Source organism: Pempheris klunzingeri, chromosome 8 (assembly GCF_042242105.1).
Source record: "Pempheris klunzingeri isolate RE-2024b chromosome 8, fPemKlu1.hap1, whole genome shotgun sequence".
Taxonomy (NCBI): domain Eukaryota; kingdom Metazoa; phylum Chordata; class Actinopteri; order Acropomatiformes; family Pempheridae; genus Pempheris; species Pempheris klunzingeri.
The window spans coordinates 26,779,350-26,803,827 of NC_092019.1; the positions used below are offsets into that span (position 1 = coordinate 26,779,350).

The 24,478-nt window shown below is 44.1% G+C and overlaps 1 protein-coding gene across 1 annotated transcript in view; it reads right to left on the reverse strand.

Annotated features, from left to right (window-relative positions):
• Positions 1-3,594: 3,594 nt before the first annotated feature.
• The window catches only part of adcy3a (adenylate cyclase 3a), a 36,904-nt gene continuing 16,020 nt past the window's right edge, over positions 3,595-24,478 (reverse strand). The window contains exons 5-21 of the mRNA XM_070836210.1: positions 20,699-20,810; positions 19,576-19,703; positions 18,932-19,090; positions 17,276-17,441; positions 16,897-17,016; positions 15,722-15,864; positions 14,590-14,751; positions 14,237-14,324; positions 12,296-12,412; positions 11,759-12,054; positions 11,478-11,559; positions 9,864-10,022; positions 8,762-8,908; positions 8,374-8,487; positions 7,963-8,089; positions 5,811-5,935; positions 3,595-5,073 (exon numbers count right to left, since the gene is read on the reverse strand). Of these exons, the coding sequence (XP_070692311.1) occupies positions 4,894-5,073; positions 5,811-5,935; positions 7,963-8,089; positions 8,374-8,487; positions 8,762-8,908; positions 9,864-10,022; positions 11,478-11,559; positions 11,759-12,054; positions 12,296-12,412; positions 14,237-14,324; positions 14,590-14,751; positions 15,722-15,864; positions 16,897-17,016; positions 17,276-17,441; positions 18,932-19,090; positions 19,576-19,703; positions 20,699-20,810 (2,425 nt within the window). The 3' untranslated portion in view covers positions 3,595-4,893. The remainder of the gene's footprint in view (positions 5,074-5,810; positions 5,936-7,962; positions 8,090-8,373; positions 8,488-8,761; positions 8,909-9,863; positions 10,023-11,477; positions 11,560-11,758; positions 12,055-12,295; positions 12,413-14,236; positions 14,325-14,589; positions 14,752-15,721; positions 15,865-16,896; positions 17,017-17,275; positions 17,442-18,931; positions 19,091-19,575; positions 19,704-20,698; positions 20,811-24,478) is intronic.

A 24,478-nucleotide genomic window follows, 5' to 3' on the forward strand; every position in this document is an offset into this window, starting at 1 on the left:
GCCCTGTTAGGGACATACGCCGTGACGTCAGCGGAAATTCCTTCACGTCTTTTACGCGCGCTGCGTCGCCGTTAGGGGGCGCTGTCTGTCTGTCTGTCTATCTGTCGGTCGGTCGGTCTCTAGCTTGGCCTGCACTCACCTTTACTATAATCAGATGAACTCCTCAGTTGCACGCGTTTAAGTTCACATGCAGAAGTTTGATATTCAGCTTCAGTGCTGAAAATGTATTAACTGCACTTTAAAATCTGCACATTTTGGTACTTATTATTATTATTGCTTGCCATCTGATATCCCTACACTCATCTGTGTAGTGTTTGAGCTCCTCGTGTTCATGTAGAGTTACATGTGGATGGCAGTGAACAAGATTACATTACAATGTACAAGATATACTGTCATCATATCTGTGTACAGTGAGTATGGTCTGAATTTTTGGTTGGCCTCGTGTAACCATTTTAGTGTTCGATTCATCAGCTGGGTCCTTATCAGCCAAACTCAGCCAACCTGCAGAGATGTTGAGATGTTGGAGATCCTTCAGAACCAACGTGCCATAGTTTCCACTGGCTGTGCAGTAATCATCACACTGGGGCTCCTCTTTAGAAGATTTTTTTTAATCAACTCACATCATGATGACAAACAACTGAAATGAAAGAAGGTACACTGAGAAATTCCTCAACTTAAAAACCAAGATTGGAATCAACTGCTCAGAACAGGCTGAGCACTGTAGGTACAGTACAATATGTCTGATTCAATCCACAGAAACGGAGAAAAAGGAATAACAGTTCTCAATGATGAATGACAACAACTAGAACCACAGGACTGAATCCTTTTGATGCCATCAGCCGGTCCTGCTAGCATTGGCTCACCAGATGGCATTTCAGTGTTCTTGTGTTGGTACTTAGCTAAAAAAAATCTTTTTGTGACAAAAACCTGGACTCCAGACACAATACTCAAAGTGCTATTTTTTTCCCAAGCCTGAGATTCTTTTAAATACAAATCAGGAAAGAGCCGTGGTCCATGTTTTGGTTTTTACATCTGAGACCATCCCTTACCATTGGCACTTTCACATCTGTGAAAGAAAACAAAAACTATGTTCCTGTCATTTCCAATACTAAATCTGACCAATAAACACTGTCTAAAACGTATGTACAATGAGGACCCATTCAGCCCCCGTTCCCTTTCTTCAAATAGAGCAAAACGTACCTTAGATTTAAAAAATCTAAATTAAAGGGGAAGGAATAATTAGACTTTCCTTAAGAGAGGAGAGCATCAGGTTTGTAGAAGAAGAAACTATTGCACTTTCATCCCATTCTACAGCAACACTAATGGGCTTTACAGTCGGCAAAGGAAACACCAGTGTAAATACTCCCCCCCCAGAAAAAACAGAGTACAGCTGCTTCCTGCCAGGTGGGCGAGCTCATTCTCCTGCTGTCCTGGCTGTCGTGTCCAAGCCTCCTGCATCCGAAACACAAACTTTTAGAAGGAGTTACGTCACAAGTTCCCCAAATGCAATCAAATTTAGTGTTGTCACAAGCCAAATGGCAGGTTTGTGACTGACAAGAAGCACAGAGAATGGCTTCATCCCTGCGTGTAAGCAGGCTGGTCACTTAGACCTGGCGATACATTCTGTGCAGCCTTGTTCGCCAATACAGTTCAGCACAGTACAGTACAGTACAGAACAGTTCAGTACAGTACAGTACAGCCTCTAATTGGTCCAAAATGTCGTGCAGTTAGGTCAGTGTCTGTTGTGTGTTTTAAGCTTCAAATGACTCCTGACACACTTTTCTAGTGGATCTGTCCAGTTAGGTGTCCTCGCCTTCCGCCTTGGCTAGACGGACCAAGACATGTCGGTTGGTGGTCACACCTGTTGAAGCTGTGAGAGGACGCGTCCCAAAACACCCGTCTGACCCCCCCCAGACCATAGCAGTGTAACACATTAGAATATGTATATGCCCTTGTTCATTTTGGAATATGCAGCCCTTCACACGACTAAGCAAGCAGAGAATAAAAAGACACACTGATAACCAACATCAGGTCAGAATTCACTAGAAAAGTGAGACCCCATTTCCACACAGGATTAACAGAAGATCATTGTCTTTGTACCTCATCTAGATAAGGGAACATGTCAGTGTATCTGTAGATGTACACAGACGCCTCATCTGGAGGTGGTTCCGCTCACATTGTGATCAGACAGGTGTAAATAAAGTGTGCCGTTTGACCACGTTCTGGCAAAACAAGCCGAAAGGTCACCTGACTTCACTCACTGGCCAATTCATGCTTTCGCAAGATGCCCATCAAAAATCTACAGGTGGCATCTGGCATACGTTCCACCACAAGTAGTTATTTAAAAATGGATGACACTTGCCCACGAAACGAGATGGAACCCAGAGCCTAATAGCACAGTGGGTGGACAGCACTGTCAGTGGGCTGACTCACCTACACAACCTAAGCTATGAGTTAAGACCTGACCACAGTGCAGGCAGAGTTGAGATAAAGAGAACATGTATCTGTTCCAGGTGTGAATATCCCTTGTGGTTGGATCTCTTTATCCAGACTCAGGCTGCTAGTTCGGACCAGGTGGAAATGGGGTTGATCCAAATCTTGTGCAAACAACATGAAAAGGCTGAAACAAGTTCAACTTAGTGTATTTGAACTTTTTGTTGCTCAAATCATTTTACATCATGAAATGTACTACTTTCTCAATTTAATGGAATTTCTTTTGTTATAGCCTCATTTTTCCATGACTGCCATGCAGTTCAAAGAAAATTCCAGTTTATTACAGATTTTTGGCTTTTTCTATTACTGTGCTCACCATGTGATGCTAAGATCATATATCATGGTAGCATGGCTACACTGGTTCAGGAAAGTCAGACAAACCAAACCAGCGCTTGAATCAGATCATCTAAGCCATCCTACCTGAAGACGGACCCTACAGTCCCACCTGCCCAAATCAAACCCTTGTCGTAATAAACTGGAATTGTCCTTTCACAGTGTTGTAGAGGCCCGTGGAATCCCATTAAATGAAAACATGGCGATCACAGCTGTGATAGGCACTTCCATCAATCTACAATCAGTTTGACAAATCAGTTGAAATATTTCTGCCATGTGTGCTCCCCTCTGGACACTGTCGCCCCCCCACCTAAAGCACCCAGACGTCTGTTATCCTTCATGTTCAGCACAGCTCCGAGGCACAGAAATGCCAGAGGCCAGTGGTGTGTGTGTGTGTGTGTGTGTGTGTGTGTGATACTTGAGCTCTGGGAACACAGAGGACAGCTCCCTATATTTCCACTGTGGAAAAATATACATTGAGGAATGCAAACACTCTTATACACACCTACGACCACTCATGGACGGCAGCAGGTGGCACATGCATCTGTACTGTCACACTCTGGCCTCTCATTGGTCCAGTTTAAAATCCACACACACACACACACACACACATATATCCATCCATCCATCCATCCATCCATCCATTATCTGTACCGCTCATCCATCAGGGTCGCGGGGGAGCTGGAGCCAATCCCAGGAGACAGACAACCTCTCACGCACACACTCACACCTACGGGCAATTTAGAACCACAGATTAACCTAACCTGCGTGTCTTTGGACTGTGGGAGGAAGCCAGAGAACCCAGAGAAAACCCACTCAGGCACAGGGAGAACATGAGAACTCCACACAGAAAGACCCCCAGGTTCCAACCTGAATTCAAACCTGGAACCTTCTTGCTGTGAGGCAACATTGCTAACCACAGCACCCAGTGTTTTTTCCACTAGAATGAAATGAATGAATGTGGTTGCAGTTGAGTTTATTATGGGGGTTTTGCTGGTTGAATGGTCACGAAGCATACCACATAACCACATAACCCCTGGTTTGATCTCCCCTCATTTCCTGTCTGCTATCAGAAAAAGACACAAAGGCCCTAAAGAGAAATCAACTTTAACATCGTTCAGCTTTGTGAAAGTGACTTCGCAATTAGGTTCTTTGATTTCAAAGCTTTGTTTGAGAGAATGATGCAGCACGTACAAAAGAGGACACAAGAGGTTGATTTCCTAAAGATGTGGAGCACGTTTAAACATGCCTGTGCAGTCAGTTTGTGGATTGGCACAATTACAGGAAAGCTGCACGTTAAAGGGCATCACCCAAACAGCTGGAACTACCTGCACGACGTGATACCACACGTGACTCCATCACTCCAGTAAACGGGTTATGTTTTAGATCCAGTTCATCTGTTAGTTAGCAGGATATCTCAGACTTTAATTACATTTTGTGAAATGTTCAATCAACGGCCAACAAACAGGTAAACAGGTGATTCTTGGCGGCACAAGTCCAGGATTTGCAACATCAAGAAGTATTTCTTCACTACATGATGACCAGCCCATTCTGTCTAGACTGGCCTTCATGTGCTCTAATCCAATAGGTTTTATTTCTATTGTTTTAATCTTATATAGTCTGTATTTGTAAGGCGCCTGCCTTTTATTGTGATGCACTGACTTTCTGATCTTTTCATTTAAGTCATCCCAAAGATCAATGTTTTTAGTTCCCTGGTCCAACGTGACATTCAGCTCTAAAGACAATCTCTATTGGCACATATATCTTTCCACAGACAGTGACCATGTGTTCTTGTATTACATACTTGATGGGGCCAGAGAACACCCACAGTTTGGGGCTCACAGTGTTTTGTGGGGTCATTTGGATGGAGAGCAGGGTTTTTCTGAACTATGCTGTTATTGACAAAACTAAAAGTGTCAGAATATTAGTGTGGTGATGGTTAAGGTTAGGGTGAGGGTCAGAGTCAGGGTCTGGGATACCTTCGTGTTTTTTAGTTACAGTATACATTGTGTCTATGGGAAGTCCCCACAAAGATAGCAACACATGGTACGTGAGTGTGTGTGATCCTTAGCTGTCCACCACCTGGTGCGGCAGAGTGACAGACGAGTTGTTGATAAAGGAGCCTTGTTTGTCTCTTCCCTTAAGAAAATAAGTGAGCAGTTCCCCTTTCCCCTTCACAAAGATGGGCCCCCTCCTCACAAAGCGGAAGCCGTACTCCTTCAGGATGTTGTAGCAGTCCTCTACCACCTGGGGGCAACACACGCACACACATAGTGAATCACAATGCTTTCAGGCTGCTTGTCAGTGATGTAGAAATTAAGATGCACTAATCTGCATGCCTGCACACAGTTCCAATATCAACATCAAGTTTGCAGATGACACAACAGTGGTTGGCCTCATCAGTGCCAATGATGAGTCTGCCCCCGGGGAGGAGGACCAGCACCACTAGGTGGCCTTCAACACCACGAAGACACACACACACACACACACACACACACACACACACACACACACCCATCCATATCAGTGGGACATGTCTTCAGCTGAAGACCTCTTTTGGTCTCTATTCCATCAGTCCTCTGATTCCGCTGAGCTTCTACCACTGCACCATCACAAGCATCCTCACTTACTGCATCACAGCTGTCATTTGCTGAACTCTATGCCGGGGTGATAGCCATACAGTTCTTGAAATTCCTCTTGATTTAGTTTCACACAGATTTTAGACAAAACAAATCCAAACTAAATGCATTTTCAAAGAGTAGCATGAACAGGTTTTCTATTCATTATATGTAAACATACTGTTAACAAAATAGAAGACAGATAAAAAAGCATTTAGATGCCTTATAAGATAGACCTGGATTTAAACAGGGTTTATCTTTATCACTTTCTTGCACCAAAGCTTTAAACTGTCAACAGTATTTATTTCTATCTTGCGTGAACAGTGTTGAGCGATCCACAGACATGCAGTAAGCCCAGTGCTGTACCTGGATGTTTCCCATAACCCCTGTGGACTCCATGCGACTGGCCACGTTCACAGTGTTGCCCCAGATGTCGTAGTGGGGTTTTCGGGCACCGATCACGCCTGCTAACACTCCGCCCTTATTCAGACCTGAAGGAGAGTGTTGACACATGACACGTAAGATTCACAGGGCTGTGTTATGTGAGATCAGTGACTGTTAAGACTATACTCATGAGATCCTGGCTCACCATGAACCCTTACATTTTTACAAACAGCTGGGGCCAGGTCTATTATAAAATCCAAATGGACGAGCAACGTGGGCAGAGAAGGTTCTTTAAAAACACATCATATGACTGAATTAGCATGTTTTAGTATATTTAGTATGTGTCACATACTTAACATCATACCTATGAAAATCCAGTAGCAGACTCTGGAAACATGGAAATACTGTTTGAGTGCAGATTGTTTTGAAGGGTGTGCACCGCATCACCCTGCACATCACATCACTGTAACGGATTCTAAAACTCCAGCAAGTTTCAACAGCCTGCTAAGTGATTTTCATATTATACAGAAATGAATAAAAACAAAGGATGTCTTGAACAGAAGGTAAAATATGTCTAAAAATCTAAAAACACACAATTGGAAAGGTTTGGCAAAAATGGAAAACTAAACCTGGTTTGTAGTTAAAACAAGAACCCCAGTTTAATGATCTAAACTCATCTGGACGTGAAACAGGAAGTGACAACACACAAAGTGTCTGCATCCCTTTAACGTTCACTTTCATTGTTACTAACAAACACATGGCTTAGCTGCAGACTTGTGAGGTTGTCCTGTGGAGGCTATTAAAGCTGACCTTGTGAAAAACAGGAAGCCTGATAAAACCGACAAATGGTTCGATCACATGACAGAAGACCTCGCCAACCAACACACAACTTTGTCACCCAAACAACCAGCCTTACGCCTTAAATACAAAAAAATATTCTATTTTCTACAAACATAAACTTACAATTAGGAACAAAAAGCAAAAATACACCCCCATGAAACTAAAAGACATTAAAAACACCATGAACACAAGCCTTACCCAACCTCATTCCTGCTATGTGGAGAGCACATTTACCAATAGATCTAATTAATGTAATATCACAGAAAAACTCCAAGCAACAAAAGCAACAATTAAAAACAACCAACCCCCCCCCTTGATTTGCCAATTACTTGAGAAGAATTGAGCACACAGACAAAATCTCTCCGGCCAAGGGAAGCTTGTGGTCCACACAGTATGCAGCAGTTCAGAGATACATCACATTTCAGTCAGGATGCCCCCCCCCCCGTCATAAGAGTGGGACACATCAGACCCCAGTAACTACTGTGGCACCTGTGTCAGCAGCTCTGGGTAAATGGTTCTGTAGTATTCCAAATAAAAGAATATGAGCTAAGCACCTTGACCAACACTCCATACACCCCCCATACTTTGATTAGCAAACAAATGCAAAATGCTTTCCACTCAGACTTCAACACTGCGGCGTAAAGGATGAAATCAATGTATTTGTAAAATATGTGAGCTGTCAGAATCAGAGACAGATGAACTGAAGAAGAGGAGTTTGTCAGGGTTGTAATTGAAGTCTGTCTTAATGTAATGTGGATAAAAATGAGCGTGCTGTTCTGTTGGATCAGTGTTCTGCTCTCGGCCTCTCCCTCCTCCCTGTTTTCTGCTGATTTACTTGTTCTACTGTCTTCTACTGCACAGGGACTACAGTGACAGCTGCACACCGTAGAACAGTAAATACGAAGAGAATGAATGTCAAGTGTCACGAGAATACACTGATATAGATACACACACACACACTTATTGATTGATTGATGACATTGATTCTAAAGCTTTCACACAATACACATACACAATACATTTGAAAGCTTTATGTAATCTGCTCCCTCTGATGAAGGTCCCTTACTTTTTAAACCATGTTTTGTGTGTGGGAGGGTCTGGATTCAGCCATCTAATGGTTACACACGTCGGGCTGCTCTTAGTACTGGACTGTATTGAAAAGGTATTTCTGCATCTTTACGTCAAAATCATATTTCCATTTCTAGAATCGTGAAGACTTTGCTCTTGATTCTTTCAAGGACAGCGGTACAACAGTGTGCACTCACAGAGGGATGTGTGAAAGGTGAGGACATACCGATGCGTAGCATGAAGTTGTTGAATGACTGGTAGTTGATGTTCATGAGTGTGACCTTCATGGCCAGAGCAAAGTCTGCCAGGTCTGCCAGGTGCTGCCAGCGCTCTCTGTCAGACTGCTCCTCCTTCTGTCACACAGAAACCACACAACTTAAACTACACATCAACACCACCATTAAGACAACTGGCAAAATGAGCAGCTTTCCAGCACACAGACCGTTTGTGATGTCCAGGACCAAAATTCTGTTTTGTGTCATGTCAGCGTTATTTGGCCTTTTTTTTTCCACATTCTGTTCTAATCTAAATTGCATGGTGATACAGAATTCTTTTATTATAGTTTCAGAGTGAATGTTCATGTCAGTTAGTCAGGGAAAATCCCTGAAGCCTGTGGAAGTCATGTGACCATGCTGACCTTCATGCAAGTGAAGCCGTTGCTGATGTCTGGGGTGACGCCTGATGCTGCCATGTAGGTGCTGCCAATGGTCTTGATTTTTGTGATACAGCGGAACTGAGGCTCATCCAGCAGCTGACGGGGATACAGGTGAAAGGTCCCATTTACACAGACTCACAGTGGCTTTATTTCAAACACAGCAGGACAGTGAATGGGACTGTGGTCACTACCACACACACACACCACTGGCACAGAATCTAGAAACATGTTACATGACTTTTACTTCTGAATGACTTCTGAAGAGACTGAATGGCAATTGTCAAATGTGGCATGTTGAGGCCTATTGCAGTCTCATAATGTGCCCCCCAGCACACTAAAACACAGAAGAAAAATGAGGAACGCAGCTTACACTGTCAAAGTCTGAGATGATCTCATTGAGGAAGCGTAAGCATTCGATCCCTCCATTATTGATGCTCTCTTCTGTGTAGAAGTCAGAGAAGTTGGGGATGGAGGCAAACATGACTCCGATCTCATCGTAGGACTGGCTGTACAACTCCTGGAACAGTTAACACGAAGACGTCAGAGAGCAGGAGTGAAACACTACAGAAGTACAATCACATGAAAGAAATGTCATCGTATGATTTTATAATAAAGGAGTGATGACAAGAGGAGTCCAAATAAACATGTTGAGCTTTCTAATAATCTGAAGAAGAGAAGAAAGACATCCTGACTTCTCCTGACTGTTTTAGAAGAGTGTTCAAAGTGACGAGCAAGATCAACTCACACACACACACACACACACACACACACAGAGACACACACACACACACACACACACAGAGACACACAGAGACACACAGAGACACACACACACAGACACACACACACACAGACACACACACACAGACACACACACACACACAGACACACACACACACACACAGAGACACACAGAGACACACACACACACACACACACACACACACACACACAAAGAGACACACAGACACACACACACAGACACACACAGACACACACAGACACACACAGACACACAGAGACACACATAGACACACACACACAGACAGACACACACACACACACACACACACACACACACACACACACACAGACACACAGACAGACACACACACACACAGACACACACACACACAGACACACACACACACACACACACACACACAGACACATACAGACACACACACACAGACACATACAGACACACACAGACATACACAGACACACAGACATACACAGACACACAGACAGACACACAGACACACAGACACACACACACACACACACACACACACACACACACACACACAGACACACACACACACACACACACACACACACACAGACACACAGACACACACACACACACACACACACACAGACACACACACACACACACACACACACACACACACACACACACACACACACCCACAGGGCCGAGCTGGTGTCTAAGGATGCGACGATCTTACCTCATCCCTTTTTTTGGAGCCTAGAAAGTGTCGAGCGACGTGTTCAGGCAGCATGTTGGTCACCAGCGCTTCATTCCAGCGCCTCATCTCGTAAACCTTCTCTTTCTGTTCATGGACCTCAATCTTCCACAAGAACAGGGTGCGGGCGAGCTTCTCCACCTTCAGGCAACAGGGACTGATGTAAGCATTTTGCTGCTAACCGATACACTTACACAGCACTGCAACAAGTGAGTCACTCTGAAGTGTATTTCTGGAAAAGCTTCCCAAAGAGCATTTCTTTTTGTGAATGAAACTTTATTAGCAAATGCCGGCGTATACAAACAAATCAAATGTGTTGCATATACACACACACATATATCAACACCACATGTATTATATATAACACATATATTAACAACCCCCTGGGGCTGCCTGACTATAATTAATAAATACATTTGTAACATATGGTGCTCCTCTGTTCATTATTCTTTCCTTGCACTGCTGTTCGTGACTACATCTCTACAGTGAGAAATTCTGCCTTTTGCAGGCGACAGCTCAAGTAACATAATGTCAGCAAAGATGTCTCCAAAGAGCATTTCTACCACAGTTCAAGTGATAGACACCCCCAGGCAATAATGATTAATAAGATCAATCAAACTGTGTCATTGCTGCCTACAATGGGCCTCATGCATGAACCACTGGTACACACAGAGGAATAATTCATTAATCTGAATGAGTTTGGAGCTTAAATATGATACTGAAACTAACTAAAATAAATATGAAATAAAGACAAACTAACTTCTGTTCAGCTGATCATCATCATTATCATCATCATACTGCAGCTGTCTTTAAAGCTTTGTTAGATTTTAGGATTGGGATCTTGGTGTATTTGGGCACTAAACAGAAATGGCATTCCAGTAGTTCCATTCTGTCAGTGTGACAGCAGCCTGTGGGGCTTTCTGTGATCGTCTGCTGCACCCAGCACTGTAACATCATTTACTTTAGGATAATAACCTCTGGTGACTCTCACGCCTCCTCCTCTCTCCTGACTTCCTGACTGCTGCCCAGTGTTAGGGACTATCCCAGCGTTACAAAAACTCACATGTTAAATGCAAAAACGGTCCAACAAAGCAGGACAAGAATACACCAAGAGCATGAGAGGTCTGAACACTTGAACTGTGATTCCTGTTCATTCTGAAGACTGCTGGAACACAATGATTCATTATTTCAATAATAAATAGTCAGTAAATTTATATCTGTGTATTTATTTGGTGAGTTTTGTTTTGCAAAGGACAGAAAGCAATGTTTATCTGCTTTTAGCTTGATGTTGCCTCCCATGTATAAAAGAGGGACCCTGTCTCTTCAGTCTTTCCCCACAGAGTGAGGCTACAGCCTATCAGCTAAACACTGGGATCATTTGGCTGATACCCAAAGGACAGGTATGGCAATCGGTACCAGGACTGAAAAAGTCGGATGGGTGCAACCCTATTTAGAAAGATGTGTATTACCATCTATTTCTGTACTATAATAGTTTCCCACTTGTTTTGGGTACTCTAGGACCATTACAACACTGATTAATGTCTTATCTTTTTGTATGCTGTTAAAGTACAACGAACACAACACGCATTCACTTACATGTCGGGAGAAATAATAGAAGCTGACCATCATAATGAAGATCATAACTGTCATTGTGAACTTGGAAGGCACCAGGTATGACCTGCAAAGAAGAGCGTGCTGACATATTCACAATTTCTGCTGCAACTGGACACTACAAGCACTGAATGTTGAGGTATCAAACACATGATAACATGAAACCAAGACATGCACCCAGGTCTGTTTGTTCAGCCAATTGTTAGTCTTTATATTTGGGTTAAGAGTGTGTTACGCAGGTGGTCGTGGCTTCGTTTATGCCTCACCTGTAGTCCTGGAAGCGGGCCATGTCGTAGCGGTCGAAGATGTCCCTCCAGCTGTAGATGTTAACGATGCCGCTGGCCACTGTGATGAGCAGCATCAGTGTGAGCTTGACCATGTGACTAACCTGAACCAGCATGGTGGTGGCCATCAGTGCCAGGACAGCGATGTAGCTGTAATATTTGGGGTTATCCAGGCAACCATCTGGGCCAGGCCTGGAGGAGGAGGAGGAGGAGGAGGAGGGAGAGGAGGGTGCCACTGTGGGGCTGCCTGAGTCTGGGACTTGAGGCAGACAACTCAGCTAGACAGTGGAGAGAAACAGAGTCATGATCTTAGAACTATTATTCTTTCCAAATCTGCGCTCTACATACACCATTTAGTGTGACTCTCAGTGGCAGGATGGGTAGCCTGTGCACTAGACACACCTCAGTGAAACCTGTGTACATGATACATTCCTCACAAAGTCCGTTCAGAAAATGAACACTAATCCCCACATTGCTTTGTCCTTTTGCAGTTGGAAGAACGAGCAGACAGCAGCTCACCATATCCATAATGTCAGCCATGGTGAGGATGAAGATGGCTGCCATGGCCCAGGTGTTGCGAGCCCAGCGGGTGTGGTCAATCCAGGTGGAGAAAGACACCAGCTTCTTGGGAAAGACCTGACACAAATACCATTCCAAATAAGAATGTCACACGACACTATTTCTCGCAGCAGCCTATAAACCAGATGATTTCACTTCCACGCTACAGTGCTACAGAAGGATGCAGTTTAACACCATTCCAATCCCAGTCCTTTCAAACCTCCATTTGTTGGCTGAGAAAGCACAAAGACTGTTTTTAGTGGCAACCTAGTTGATGTTTAGAGCGTGTAGAACCTGAGAACGAGGTGAGCAGTATCGTTATGGAACGCTGGTTAAATGTAACCAGCTGTTCTCCACTTAGCCTCAAGCTACTCACTCCAATGGGGCTAAATGTTGACATAATAGAAATCTACATCATATGTATGATATTAATATATCATATCATATTGTATATCATAAAGTAGTCTGCCAGTCATTTCTCCAGGAGAGCCACCACTCTGTCCCCGGTGACCGTCCACTGGTGGCCATACTGTGTCTTTTCACTCACTCTTTAAATCTTTGAGTGCAGACAGCAGCTGCAGGTCAGGAGCCGTGTTTAGCTGTTCATACTATCAATCATCAATCAATCGATCTTTATTTATAGAGCACCAATTCACAACAGCGTTATCTCAAGACTCTTTCCATAAAGAGCAGGTCTAGACCAAACTCTTTAATTAGAGAGAGACCCAACGATTCAAGACTCCCCACATGAGCAGCATCAGATAAATACTACTGACCACTGCCTCTTTCATATCAGAGTTCATTGTTACTCAGTGATTGTTTCATTCTCATTGTGAAAAACAAAGCTCGTCACATTCATTTTCTTTCGTAACGAATCTGGTACATTACTTTGAAGTTACTTCTAAGTCAGAGATGTGTCAAACATCCCCTCTGATTTAAGCCAGCGTCATTTGATTAGTGACTCTGTGGTGTAGAATACGTTGAAGCCTACTTGCAAGCAGACTGTGACTAGTCGGCTGTGGAAAAGCTCTGTGGCTGGTAGAAGTGAGTGTGCCTCTGTTCTCTGTTGGTAGACTCTGCCATGTGAATGGAACTGAAACTGTAGGCTGAGATAGATGGAGATATTTGACGTGATAAGTACCGAAGAGCCCCGGGCATTATTTACAGCAACTCTACATTTTCCCTCAGTACACGTGATCGACTACCTGACTGCATGCGTGCCATGTGAGTGAGGCCTGTGACAGCAGCAGTCAATACTGGCCTGCATGCTGGTTATAAATACATCAGAATTTCCATGACGAGGGACAATCAGAAGCATTGCTCCATGCCAAACACACACACACACACACACTTATAATAATAAATCTAAATAAAGATATTTCCTACAAAGATGACTCAAGGTGCTGTTTATTTTAAGGAACTCCAACAACAATATCACAGCCACGTCCTGCACTTTGTCACTACTCATTTGTTTTCTTACTACAGTGTGATACTTGCAATATCCTGTACGATACACACATGTCTATGTGTTGTATTTATTCTTAAATTTGTCATATCCCTTGTTCTTGCACTACTTCTGTTCCTGACACTTTACAAGTGAATTTCCCCGCTGTGAGATAAATAAAATGTCATCTTGAAATCAGAGCCGTCAGCAAGCTTACGAGCGTTTCTCTGTTTTGGGGAATATGAGAATGCAGTTTCTCTGACAATAGAACACAAGTCATGTTTCCTGACTCTCAGAAGGGAAGCCAGTAGCAAAATGGTTTTGGGCTTCGGTCAGACTGACCTGACAGTTGTTGGCAGTCATCATATCTGGATAAAGTGCTACTAGCTGGTACCTCAGGTAGGGAAAACAAGAGTAAACTTTCAAGCGTAAAAGTATACAAATGTGATGGGACTCACTCTGGGAAAGATGGCGGCCAGAGAACAGACCGTCAGGATGAGCAGCAGGAGTTCTCCCACCGCAAAGGTGATGTAGTTTGCAATCAGCCTGTTTCACAACACATGAACACACAGAAAAACGCTCAGAGAGATGTAGAGCACTGCTGGCAGCCGACAAGTCCAGATTCACTGTCCAAGTTCTGACTCTCACGTGTTCAGTCATTAACAGCTGCATGCATATGGGGCAGAAAACAGTTCTACAGTGAGTTGGGCTGCACAAACTGTACAAACTGCAGAAGTGTGACATAAATCAAACACGGCCACATTGTGGACACCAAGGTGTGAGGAGATTACTGGTGGCCTTGTGAACTGACCAGGGGTCTATCAGGGCCTCCATGACAGCAGTGAAGAGCAGGACCACACATGAGCAGCTGAAGGCAGCTCCGCTCTGTTTCTCCTTCTCCACTGAATAACGAGTCTCCAGGTCTGGATCCACAAACCTCAGGGAGAGCCGGTTGGTGTGTTTCCCCTTCAGGCTAGACAAGAAATGCTCACTTACATTAAATGTGAAATATTGGCGTTATCTACAGCTTACCAGATAATGTAGCATGAATGGTAGATGGCCACATTTATGCAGTGCTTTTATCAAACAAAGCGTGTTACACTCACTAACACATTCACAGACACTCACACACCAACAGCAGCAACTACCACGCAGGGCGCTGGCCAACCATCGGGAGCAAGTTTGGCTTTAGTGTCACTAAATGTAGACGGGGGGGGGGGGGGGGTGGTGTCAGAGTCATGATCTCTCCAATCAAAGTCCAAATATGAGGCAAGTTTGGGTGGACGTGGCTGAGGTGGAGGTTGGAAACCCAGTTTGATCCGGTCCACATGTCCAAGAGTCCTTGATCAGGACACTGAACACCAAATCGCTCCTGATGGTTAATCCCACACCTGCATGTGAGTGTGTCTGTGTGAAACTGGTGAATGAGAGGCAAAAATGGTAAATGCTTTGTCAGTTAAAGTCATTTCTGACAACATTTAACATCAGAGAACAGAAGATTTCTATCTTTCACAAAGTCATTTAACAGTCAGTGTAATTTTGGTATTGGTGTCATCACATCTGCACCAGTGACTAAAAAATGTCAAACAAAACCAAGCTCTGTTCATTTGAGGTTCACAGTAGGAGGAAGGGGGCTGCTCTTTCAGCAGAAGCCGAGGCTTGCATAATGTCTAGCTAACTCTTCACTCGAGTGAAAGCAAAGGCTGCTCAGGAAGCAAAACAATATTAGCTCTTTGTGTGAGATCTGGTCACTTGTTCATTACGTGGTCTCACTGATCTGTGTAACTAGTGTACGGCAAAGTGCCACGAGTGACTGCAAGAAGAGTGAAGGATCCTGGCTCAGTGTGAACCACTAGCATGACATGAAGGCAGAGTCCCTGAGCTGTTCTGCATCTAGACAGAAGAAGTGCTTTGTGGTTCAAACAGCGTGGGAGTCCACTCACGCTTGGACTGTCTCCCTCTCCAGCAGAGCCTCATTGAGCAGTTTGTTGAGCTCCTGTTCGTTCTCCTGAGCGTCGATGACCCTTTCAGCCAGGTCTCTGAGCCGCAGCCTTCTCCGAGGGTTAGGGAAGGAGGGGTTGACTACCTGAAGTCCACAAAAAAACAAAAAAGTGGAGAATAGAACACCCATGTATTCCAGTGTCAGTAATCTGATGTTTACTACATGAATGCACGGTCAGCAATTCAGTCAGCTGGTCGGCCCTTCTATCACTTCTTTCACAGCAGGAGACATCTTTTAGTTCATTAGCTGAACCTGAGGGCAGCACTGCTGCCTCACAGCAACAAGGTTCCTGGTTTGGATCCGCTGACCTGCGGGCCTCGAACCTTTCTGTGTGGAGTTCGCATGCTGGTGTGGGTTTTTTGGTTGGCTAATGGGTGGCTCTAAATTGCCCGTGGGTGTGAATGGTTGTCTGTCTCTATGTGTCAGCCCTGTGACTGGCTGTACCAGGGGGTGCCCACGCCTCTCGCCCAGTGTCAGCTGGGATTGGCTGTGGCCCCCCTGCGACCCTGAGGGAGAAGTGGCTCAGATAATGGATGGATGGCTGAAACTGTTCCTGTGTCCTGACAGTAGAACATGAGACAGGTCGTCTGTGAACGGCTCCTGTGGCTCCCCCCCCCCTGCTCCTAAACTCATTTACAGGAATCCAGGAATGAAAAGAAGCAATCAGAGCAGCAGCAGTCTCTAATGTAGTCTCTCGCCACTGTAGCTAGCTTCACTCTCATATCAGAAACTGATGCTTTCTTTTTAACGTGTGTTACTTTTTTCTATTACGCTTTTATTTTTGTATTTCTAATGTTGTATACCTGTACATTGGCTGTTGCAACACCTGAATTTCCCCCATGGGGATCAATAAAGGATTATTATATTATTATCATTACCAACATGTTATCTACACAGAACATGCTAATGCTAACAAAGCTCCACATGGATTTACTTTCACTTCACAACTGAACTGATCCCACTAAACACAGCTGGTCTGAACCGTCACTCTCTCAGTGCTGCTGTGACTGAGCCCTAGTACCAACTAAGTGATCAGTATTTAGCTTCAGTTTGATGGTTCAACACTTGTGGTGAGTTGTAAAGACGCCCTAATCTGAGCCGTGAGCTCCTGGTTACCCTCGTGTCCAGTTCTTCTGGTTCCTCTGGGGTGGTGCAGGCTGTGTTCACACTGCCGTTACACTCTGTGGTGTTGATCAGCAGCGGGGAGTTTCCATTGGAAGAGGTCACAGACAGTTTCTAACATGAAACAAGCAAACAGGCCGAGCTGAGTGATTACTACCAAAGACTATGACAGAGCCTTTTTCTTCCTTTTGACATTTTGAACATATCACTTTGTTTTGAATGTTGAAGCTGTATTTAAATCTAGAGACAGGAGAAGATTCATATGTGACTTTACGTGCTACATTCGATCCCTCCCTGTGCATCAGCTGGCTCAATATGCCAGAAGCATTTGAATAAATAGGAGCAGCGTAGCTCCGTGGCAGGTTTAACTCACTACACCGTTGATGCCATTCTTTCCCACAGGCCCTTTAGGTACAACCACCAGGTAGGTTTCGATGCCCCGCTCCCTCAGGTAGTCACAGCGGTCGCCTCCATTCCCTGGCTCCACATCAAACTCACCATGAAGACACTCCATGGTGCACTGTGAGATGTGGACACGACTGGTCCACACACACACACACACACACACACACACACACACACACACACACACAGTGGGGTCAAAGATCAGACAGGTCATTGATGTACCAGCTACCATGATGGTGCTCCTGTAGACTTGTGCAGAGCCACGAATGCCTGTGAACTGTCCGTATCACATTCTCATCTCATCATTTGAAAACTTGGTGCACTGTTTGCTGTTACATACACTCAAACTGAATTTACATTGAGGCTCTTCCACAGAGTGATGAACAATATACTAAATGAACACACAGCAAACTACACGTGCTGATGAAAACAGCCGTGTGGTTGAAAGCTCTGAAAAACGCTAGTAAATAGACATTGAATAAAGGGTTCCTTTGTCAGATGGTAAAGAATGAACGTCCATGTTCAGTCATAGTGTTTTGTTTCGGATTAGCTGAACACAGCACTAACCAGTAGTTTTATATTGAAAATAGTTTAAATTACCAAGTGTAATGTAAAACGTGTCACTAACAGTGATGAGCCGAGTGAATCGTATCATCTGTGCAGTTTGTACCACCCTGCAGAGCCTTTGACCTTAGCTCAAGCAGCCGGCAGCTGTTTTCAGTAAAATAAGTCCAGCGTACAATGACTGCTCAGCAACAAACGGCACAGGGAAAGAGCTGCTGGTGGACACGGTGAGTGAGAAAGGAAGTGATTACTGGACCTAGATTTGTTGGGTGGACACAGACAACGTGGGACACACCAGGAGAACAACGATGGAGATGCTGAGTTATTCTGCAACAGGATGATCACACAAAGGTGTACATTTTCATTTTTGTGTTTGAATTCAGGAGCTGTGCAGTCTCCTCTTTTACCTCTAAAATACACCTGAGTGAGTGAAGAGGCAGATGTTACAGAGTCCAGTCCTGCAGTTACAGGTGACCCAAAACTGACCCCTCCAGCCCAGGGAAACAGAACATAGGGGCAAATAGGAACATCCTCAAAAACAGAGCCAAGCTGTCACACTGAGGGGATGCTAGTAGGAAGGTCGGCTATGTTTTTCAGATGTTTTTCAGCCCAATGTTCCTGGGCATTAATAACATTATGTTTCTCTAAGGTAATAATTCAAGTGGTAGTTAGCTGGCTCCATTCACATTATCAAATTCCATTAAATTGGGCTTTTCTGAAAAGTCAGTGGAGCTGATGCATGGAAAATTGGTAGAACCGATTTCAGGTAAAACCTAAATTGATGGCAGGTAAATGTCTTATTCCTCAGACCAGGAGATGGAAATACAAAGTGGTAAGTAAAGAAAGAGAGCAAAAAAAGAATGGATTTAAAATTGTTTTCAAAATAGATTTTTCCTTGCTGGTCCTGGCTCAGGGAGCCAAATGAATAGAATGAAAGCTTCAACACACCATCATGACATAGGTATTGTAATGTACAGTGGCCCAAAGTAAAGAAATAATACATTAAAACTAAAACTTGATCTACAGAAAGGCTTTGCATGGAGTTACTGTTGGTTCTTACCCTGGTATCCCCCCGGCCTCCATTTTGTTGGCCACAGTGACATCTGTGGACCAGACGTCGTACTGCCAGCGTTTCTGACCCAGCACTCCCCCCAGAACCGTACCACTGTGCACTCCGACCCGCATGTCAACATCGGTCTGGGTTTTCTCTCTGACGTACCTGTGCATGTCACAACACAAGCAGGCGTCTCACTCTCTCCGAAAACAATACAAATGATCGACAGCGTCAGATTTTTATTCCAGCTGCTTCTTTCTAAAGTTTCTGGATTAAGTGTCAATGAAATATTTCCCCTCTCCGTGTGCCACCGGACCAACTTTGTGTCTCTGATATATCAGATTTACAACATCAGCAGACACCAAAGTAAGTCCATTCACGCACACTCGTTTGGAGTCTGACTAAAATGTTGTATCACAATTGATTTGACCTCTCATTGTCAACCAGTGTTCAATTCACTCAATTCACTGGACTTCACAGCCGTAGTCCACAGAGAGTCAATAACCGTCCATCAGAGGGATCAATTTCCCGCTGTGGACCGAGTGACTGACTGACTGCATCCCATCAAATGTAGCAGACAGTGGTGTTGGCCTCTTCTGAAGATGTGAGTCATCGCTCTGTGCTCCTGACCCCCTCGCCCCTGTACTCACGAGATGGCCTCCACCATGGCCAGGCCCATCATGATGGAGCAGGCAGCGTGGTCCTCCCTGAAGTCCGGTAGCCCACAGATACAATAGTAGCAGTCTCCGAGGATCTTGATCCTTAGCTGGTGATATTTCTAATGAGGAAGATTAGGTTTACTCAGAGAGATGTGCACAGAGCAGGCTGGCTGTCTACATCCTGATCCATCGGGCTTGTTGTCGCACTTATGGAAAATGACACTAATACATTTTGTAATAGTTTTTAGGGATGCACAGATCCAGTCTGTTGGATTGTGATACTGACTAGCAGGTTGGACACCAGCCAGATGTGGACACTACATTGCTGTGATAAGCTAATATTGCTGAATTAAAATACTGCTGTTATCACTTCCTGCACGAGCTCCACAGTAAGCATACTTTAATGTGAGAGCAGGGGACCTTTAGGGGGTGTTCAGACAGTAACCAGCCCTGTGCTGAAATGCGGGCTGCACTGGTGGGGGCATGTTGCTTCAGGCACCGCTGAGCCATGACATACAATCCAGACCCGTTTTTAGTTACAGATACATGAATTGTAACAGTTCTAAGACGTCACAATCTTGAGGTTAACAGAAGAAACACAGCATTCACACTACAAAATAATCTGCCAGGAAAGTGTGCTTGCATATATGTGATTGGCCAAGGACTGGTGATTCATCTTATCACCGGCTCCAGGAAGTTACTGCATGCTGTTGTTTGGTGAAAAATAGTTTTAACACTAATAAAACCTATCCCAGGGTAGCTGGCGATCCTTAGATGGGTTGGTAGGAGCGACAGAGGCTAACTGTCTCCTAGCTCAGGTTAACTTTGGCTTAAGAGCGTTTGCAGCCTCTTCATCTCTTCAGAGCCAGTACTGAGAGGAAGATGCTTACAACTCACACCTTACCTTACTCCCAGGACAGTCACGCTGGGGAGTAAGGACAAATGATCCCAAAATGATTCACCTAAAAGCTGCTTATGAATTCTAAATGTCTACATAACAATCAGAATATTTGATCATTTCACATCACAACATCACAGAAATTCACACATGTACATAACTGGAACATCTAAATGACATGAAATCACTGTTGTGAGATGACAGTGTAAAACTCACTGCAGCCAGTTTGTCAAAGCGAGCAAAGAGCTCGTTGAGCAGTTTGACCAGCTCCTGAGCGCTGCAGGACGACGACAGCTGAGTGAAGCCCACTATGTCTGCAAACAAAATACTGCACAACGACAAGAGACAGATGCAAGAGAGCTCATTAGTACTGACATCACATCAACAGTATCCTCCATGTACACGGCCACTGTTTCAGCATGTCACACTGTTACAAGTCTAAGTTAGAAAGTGACTGAACGACAGCATACAGGCTTGTTACTTCAGGGTGAGGGTGGGGGACATCACTGAAAAACTATGTCGTCTCATTCTTCATCAGAATGACGTATTGGAGACGCTGTGAGAAACTTTGATTTAATCTTCACAGAGTCTACGACTTAACCTTTAGATTCAGCTACAACAATGTAAAATGTGGGTGCATTAATCTCAGTTGGTTGATGCCGTGGGTACGCGTGAGATTTAGTTGAGCACAAATACATGTGATGTAATGTGAGTGAAATGGAGAGCAGGCCCAGCCAGCACGAGCCGGTAATGTGCCTCTTGGGTTCAGGAGCACACCAGTTCATCCAGTCGACACAATAAAGCCATGACAGCTTCAAGTTCTCCACCTTTTTACTACAACACTTCCTATTAGTTCATCCTGGTACACATGTCGTAATATATGACATTAAAGCTTAACATTTCCTTTTTACAGTATACAGACCCTTAAAACCAGGATCAGAAAAATCCATTTGACAGTGATGTCAGATTGATGTGATCTTGGGTCAGTTCCACAGTTCTGAACCGAGGAACGTATCAGCGTGATGTCTGACATCTGTGATGGCTTATTAACAGTGTGAATAGCAGCTGTTTCATTCTAACTGCTGGATTTAACCAGGTAGATCCCCAGAAGTGCAAGAATCATTTCAGTACATCATCTTCATCCGAGACGGTGTGTTTTTTTTTTGCCAAACACAGTGTAATGTGTATATCAAGAACGGGCTAACCTAAAGTCACCTGACACAGCACAATTTACTAAAACCACTTTTTAAAATGTCATAGTTCAGAAAAAGCTGGATTATAGTCAACACACCACAAGAGCAGTCTAAGTCTACCAACACCACTGGACCTGCACACAATTACATTAGATCCTAATCAGACAGACACTGCCAGACAGAGAAATAGCCATTTACAAAGTAAATGTACTCAATTCTAGCATTCTGTAAGTGAAACAGCCCCAGAAGTCAGAGAGCACATATGAACATTGGTGGAATCACTCCTCCAGCTTAAAGTTTTACAGATCCTTTACTAAAGGGATTTCAGTGTAAGCGACAAAGGATAAAATCCAAAGATTATCTGAAGCTAATGAGGCTGAAGACTGAAGAAGTTTCAGTCTGTTAAGATTCCAGTGTAAGATTCCCTGCTTTCTTACCTTTCTTCAGCTCAACAGAGAAACTCTGTCTATGGAAACACAAAGAAGGAACTTTACACTGACAAGACTGTTGAGTTGGAATGGATCAGCTTGGACACAGTAGTGAAACCTCATATTAACTTCAGTTAAGCCAGAGAATGGGTTTGCACAGTGATGCCATCCATCACTTACACTTGAAGACTGGCCATCATAAACAGGAGGAATGATTACAGCAAGCCAAACCTGCTTCAATAACCATTCGGGCACCAGAGCGGCCTAAAAAGTGTGATCCTATCTTGAGGCAGCCAAAGTGTCTCCACACCAGGGTCATCACCAACAGCTCTTTATGTTTAAGGTCCTTCTGACTGTTGAGAGGTCGCTCTCTGGATCAACGAGCGTTTTTTCTAACTATCTGACCTCTGAATCCAGAACAACAGCACGTCTTCGCTTTAGTTAACTCAACCAACCCTGCCGTGTCTATTTTGGGAAGTGGGCTGTCAGTTTGCAAAAGCCTGCCATATGTTTGGTTGGAAACAGGGTTCGCTGAGACAGGGGCGAGACAAATGCAAGGCCTGTCAAGTATTTTTCAAGTAATAATGCACATTTTTAAAAGGAGCTGAGGATCTAAGATCACGCTGAGTGTCTGACAGCAGCACTGATAGAAAAACAAGCTGCACACCAAAAGGTTTTCTGCAGCTTGAACCGTTTTCAACAGGAAACGTCATAATCATTAAAGACATGTAAAAATAGGACTAAATGTGTTGTTATCAGGGCTGAGGAATGGCCAAAAATTGATAATTAGCACAACAAATGTCAAATCACTCGTTCTAGCTTAAGAAACCAGAGAGTTAATTGTGTTTCTAACATGTTCTTCACTGGCAGAAAACACAGCTCCACACTGTCCCAGAACTGTGCTGAGGCCAGAGCAAACCAAACGTTAGCCTTTTATTTCATTATAGTATTGTATACAGCAACAAACCACTGCATTTATTCAAGTTTTTCCCCAAAAAACTACATTTTACAAGATTAGATGTGAACACATCATGATGACACGGTTTACCTTTGCCCAATCCAACACTTGCAACCTAACGATAACGAGGACTTTGGTAAGATTCAGTTCTCTTCCTCTGTTTCAAGGCAGGTGGCAGCTGGCATTTAAAGCTGCAAGTGGTAACTTAATGCTCTAAAAACATCTTTGCTGAAGCTGTCCCTGTATCCTGACAGTAGAACAGGAGACAGGTCATCTTCCTGTGGCTCCTCCTGCTCCTTATGGCATTCGCAAGAATCCAGTTCGCCTGAATGAAAACAATCAATCACCTCCATCTACATGCTGCACAGACACACAACCCCCTTCTTGCCTTCCCATGCATGCTCTCAGGCCAGCTCAATATCTTCAGTGGCTGCTTCAGGAGGAGCTCTGCAAACACAATGGTGGAGGAACAACCAGCAGCAAAGAAAAACGTGTTATTTCAGCTCTGCTGAATAGAGTTCGTGTTTCATTCTCACTCCAGAGACACACAGGAGGAGGAAGCGCCATGAAGCGCCATTATATGTCAGTTCTTGGTGTGCAGCAACCTGTGCGTTCACAGCAAAAGAGCATTTCTCAGCACTGGTCTAAAAGAGAGTCTGCTCCTGGGCTCCTTTAGAATCACACATAGAGCGGATCTTTATCAATAACCTCATGGAACGCTGTAACGTCTGTCTGTCTGTCTTTTGGAATAAGTTTGTAATCTAAAAAACCCCATCAGCCATGATACTAGCTAATAAATATAGTGGGTGGGCTTATAGAATGTGAGCCAGCAGTGTGCAGCCCCACGGCCCCCCAGGCACTTCAGAACTTACATTTCTGAATGCCAAACTGAAGTACCTCAAGCCCCTCAGTACCTTGCACGAAGCTTGTAGAAACATCTTTGTTTTGAGTAGGATTTAGTATGGTGTTAAGCAAAGTAACTTATTGACCTAATATCAGTTTGTAATTTTCTTAATCAAGGAAATGTTTTGATTGTGATCAGTGTTATTTCTATAACTGTCAAACAGAAAATAAATATCTGGTTGTTCACTTAATACTAACAGCTTTGAGGTGGGAATTTATGGTATCTGGGACTTTGCTGGGGTGCCTCTGGAACCCTTTCAAGTAGCCAATGTAGGCGGCTGTGGCCTAGAGGTCGAGCGGGTCGTCATCGGAAGGTTGGGTCGACTCGATCCAATGAGTCAGCATGTCGACGTGTCCTTGGGCAGGACACTGAAAGAAGTCTCCTCCAACTTAAATTCCTCCGGAATGTGTGAATGTGTGAATGAGGATGTGATGTGAAAGAGAAATGCATACTTGCACTGGCCTCACTCTTATTTTGATCTCCTCTTTTATTAGGCTGCCATGTGTTAGATAT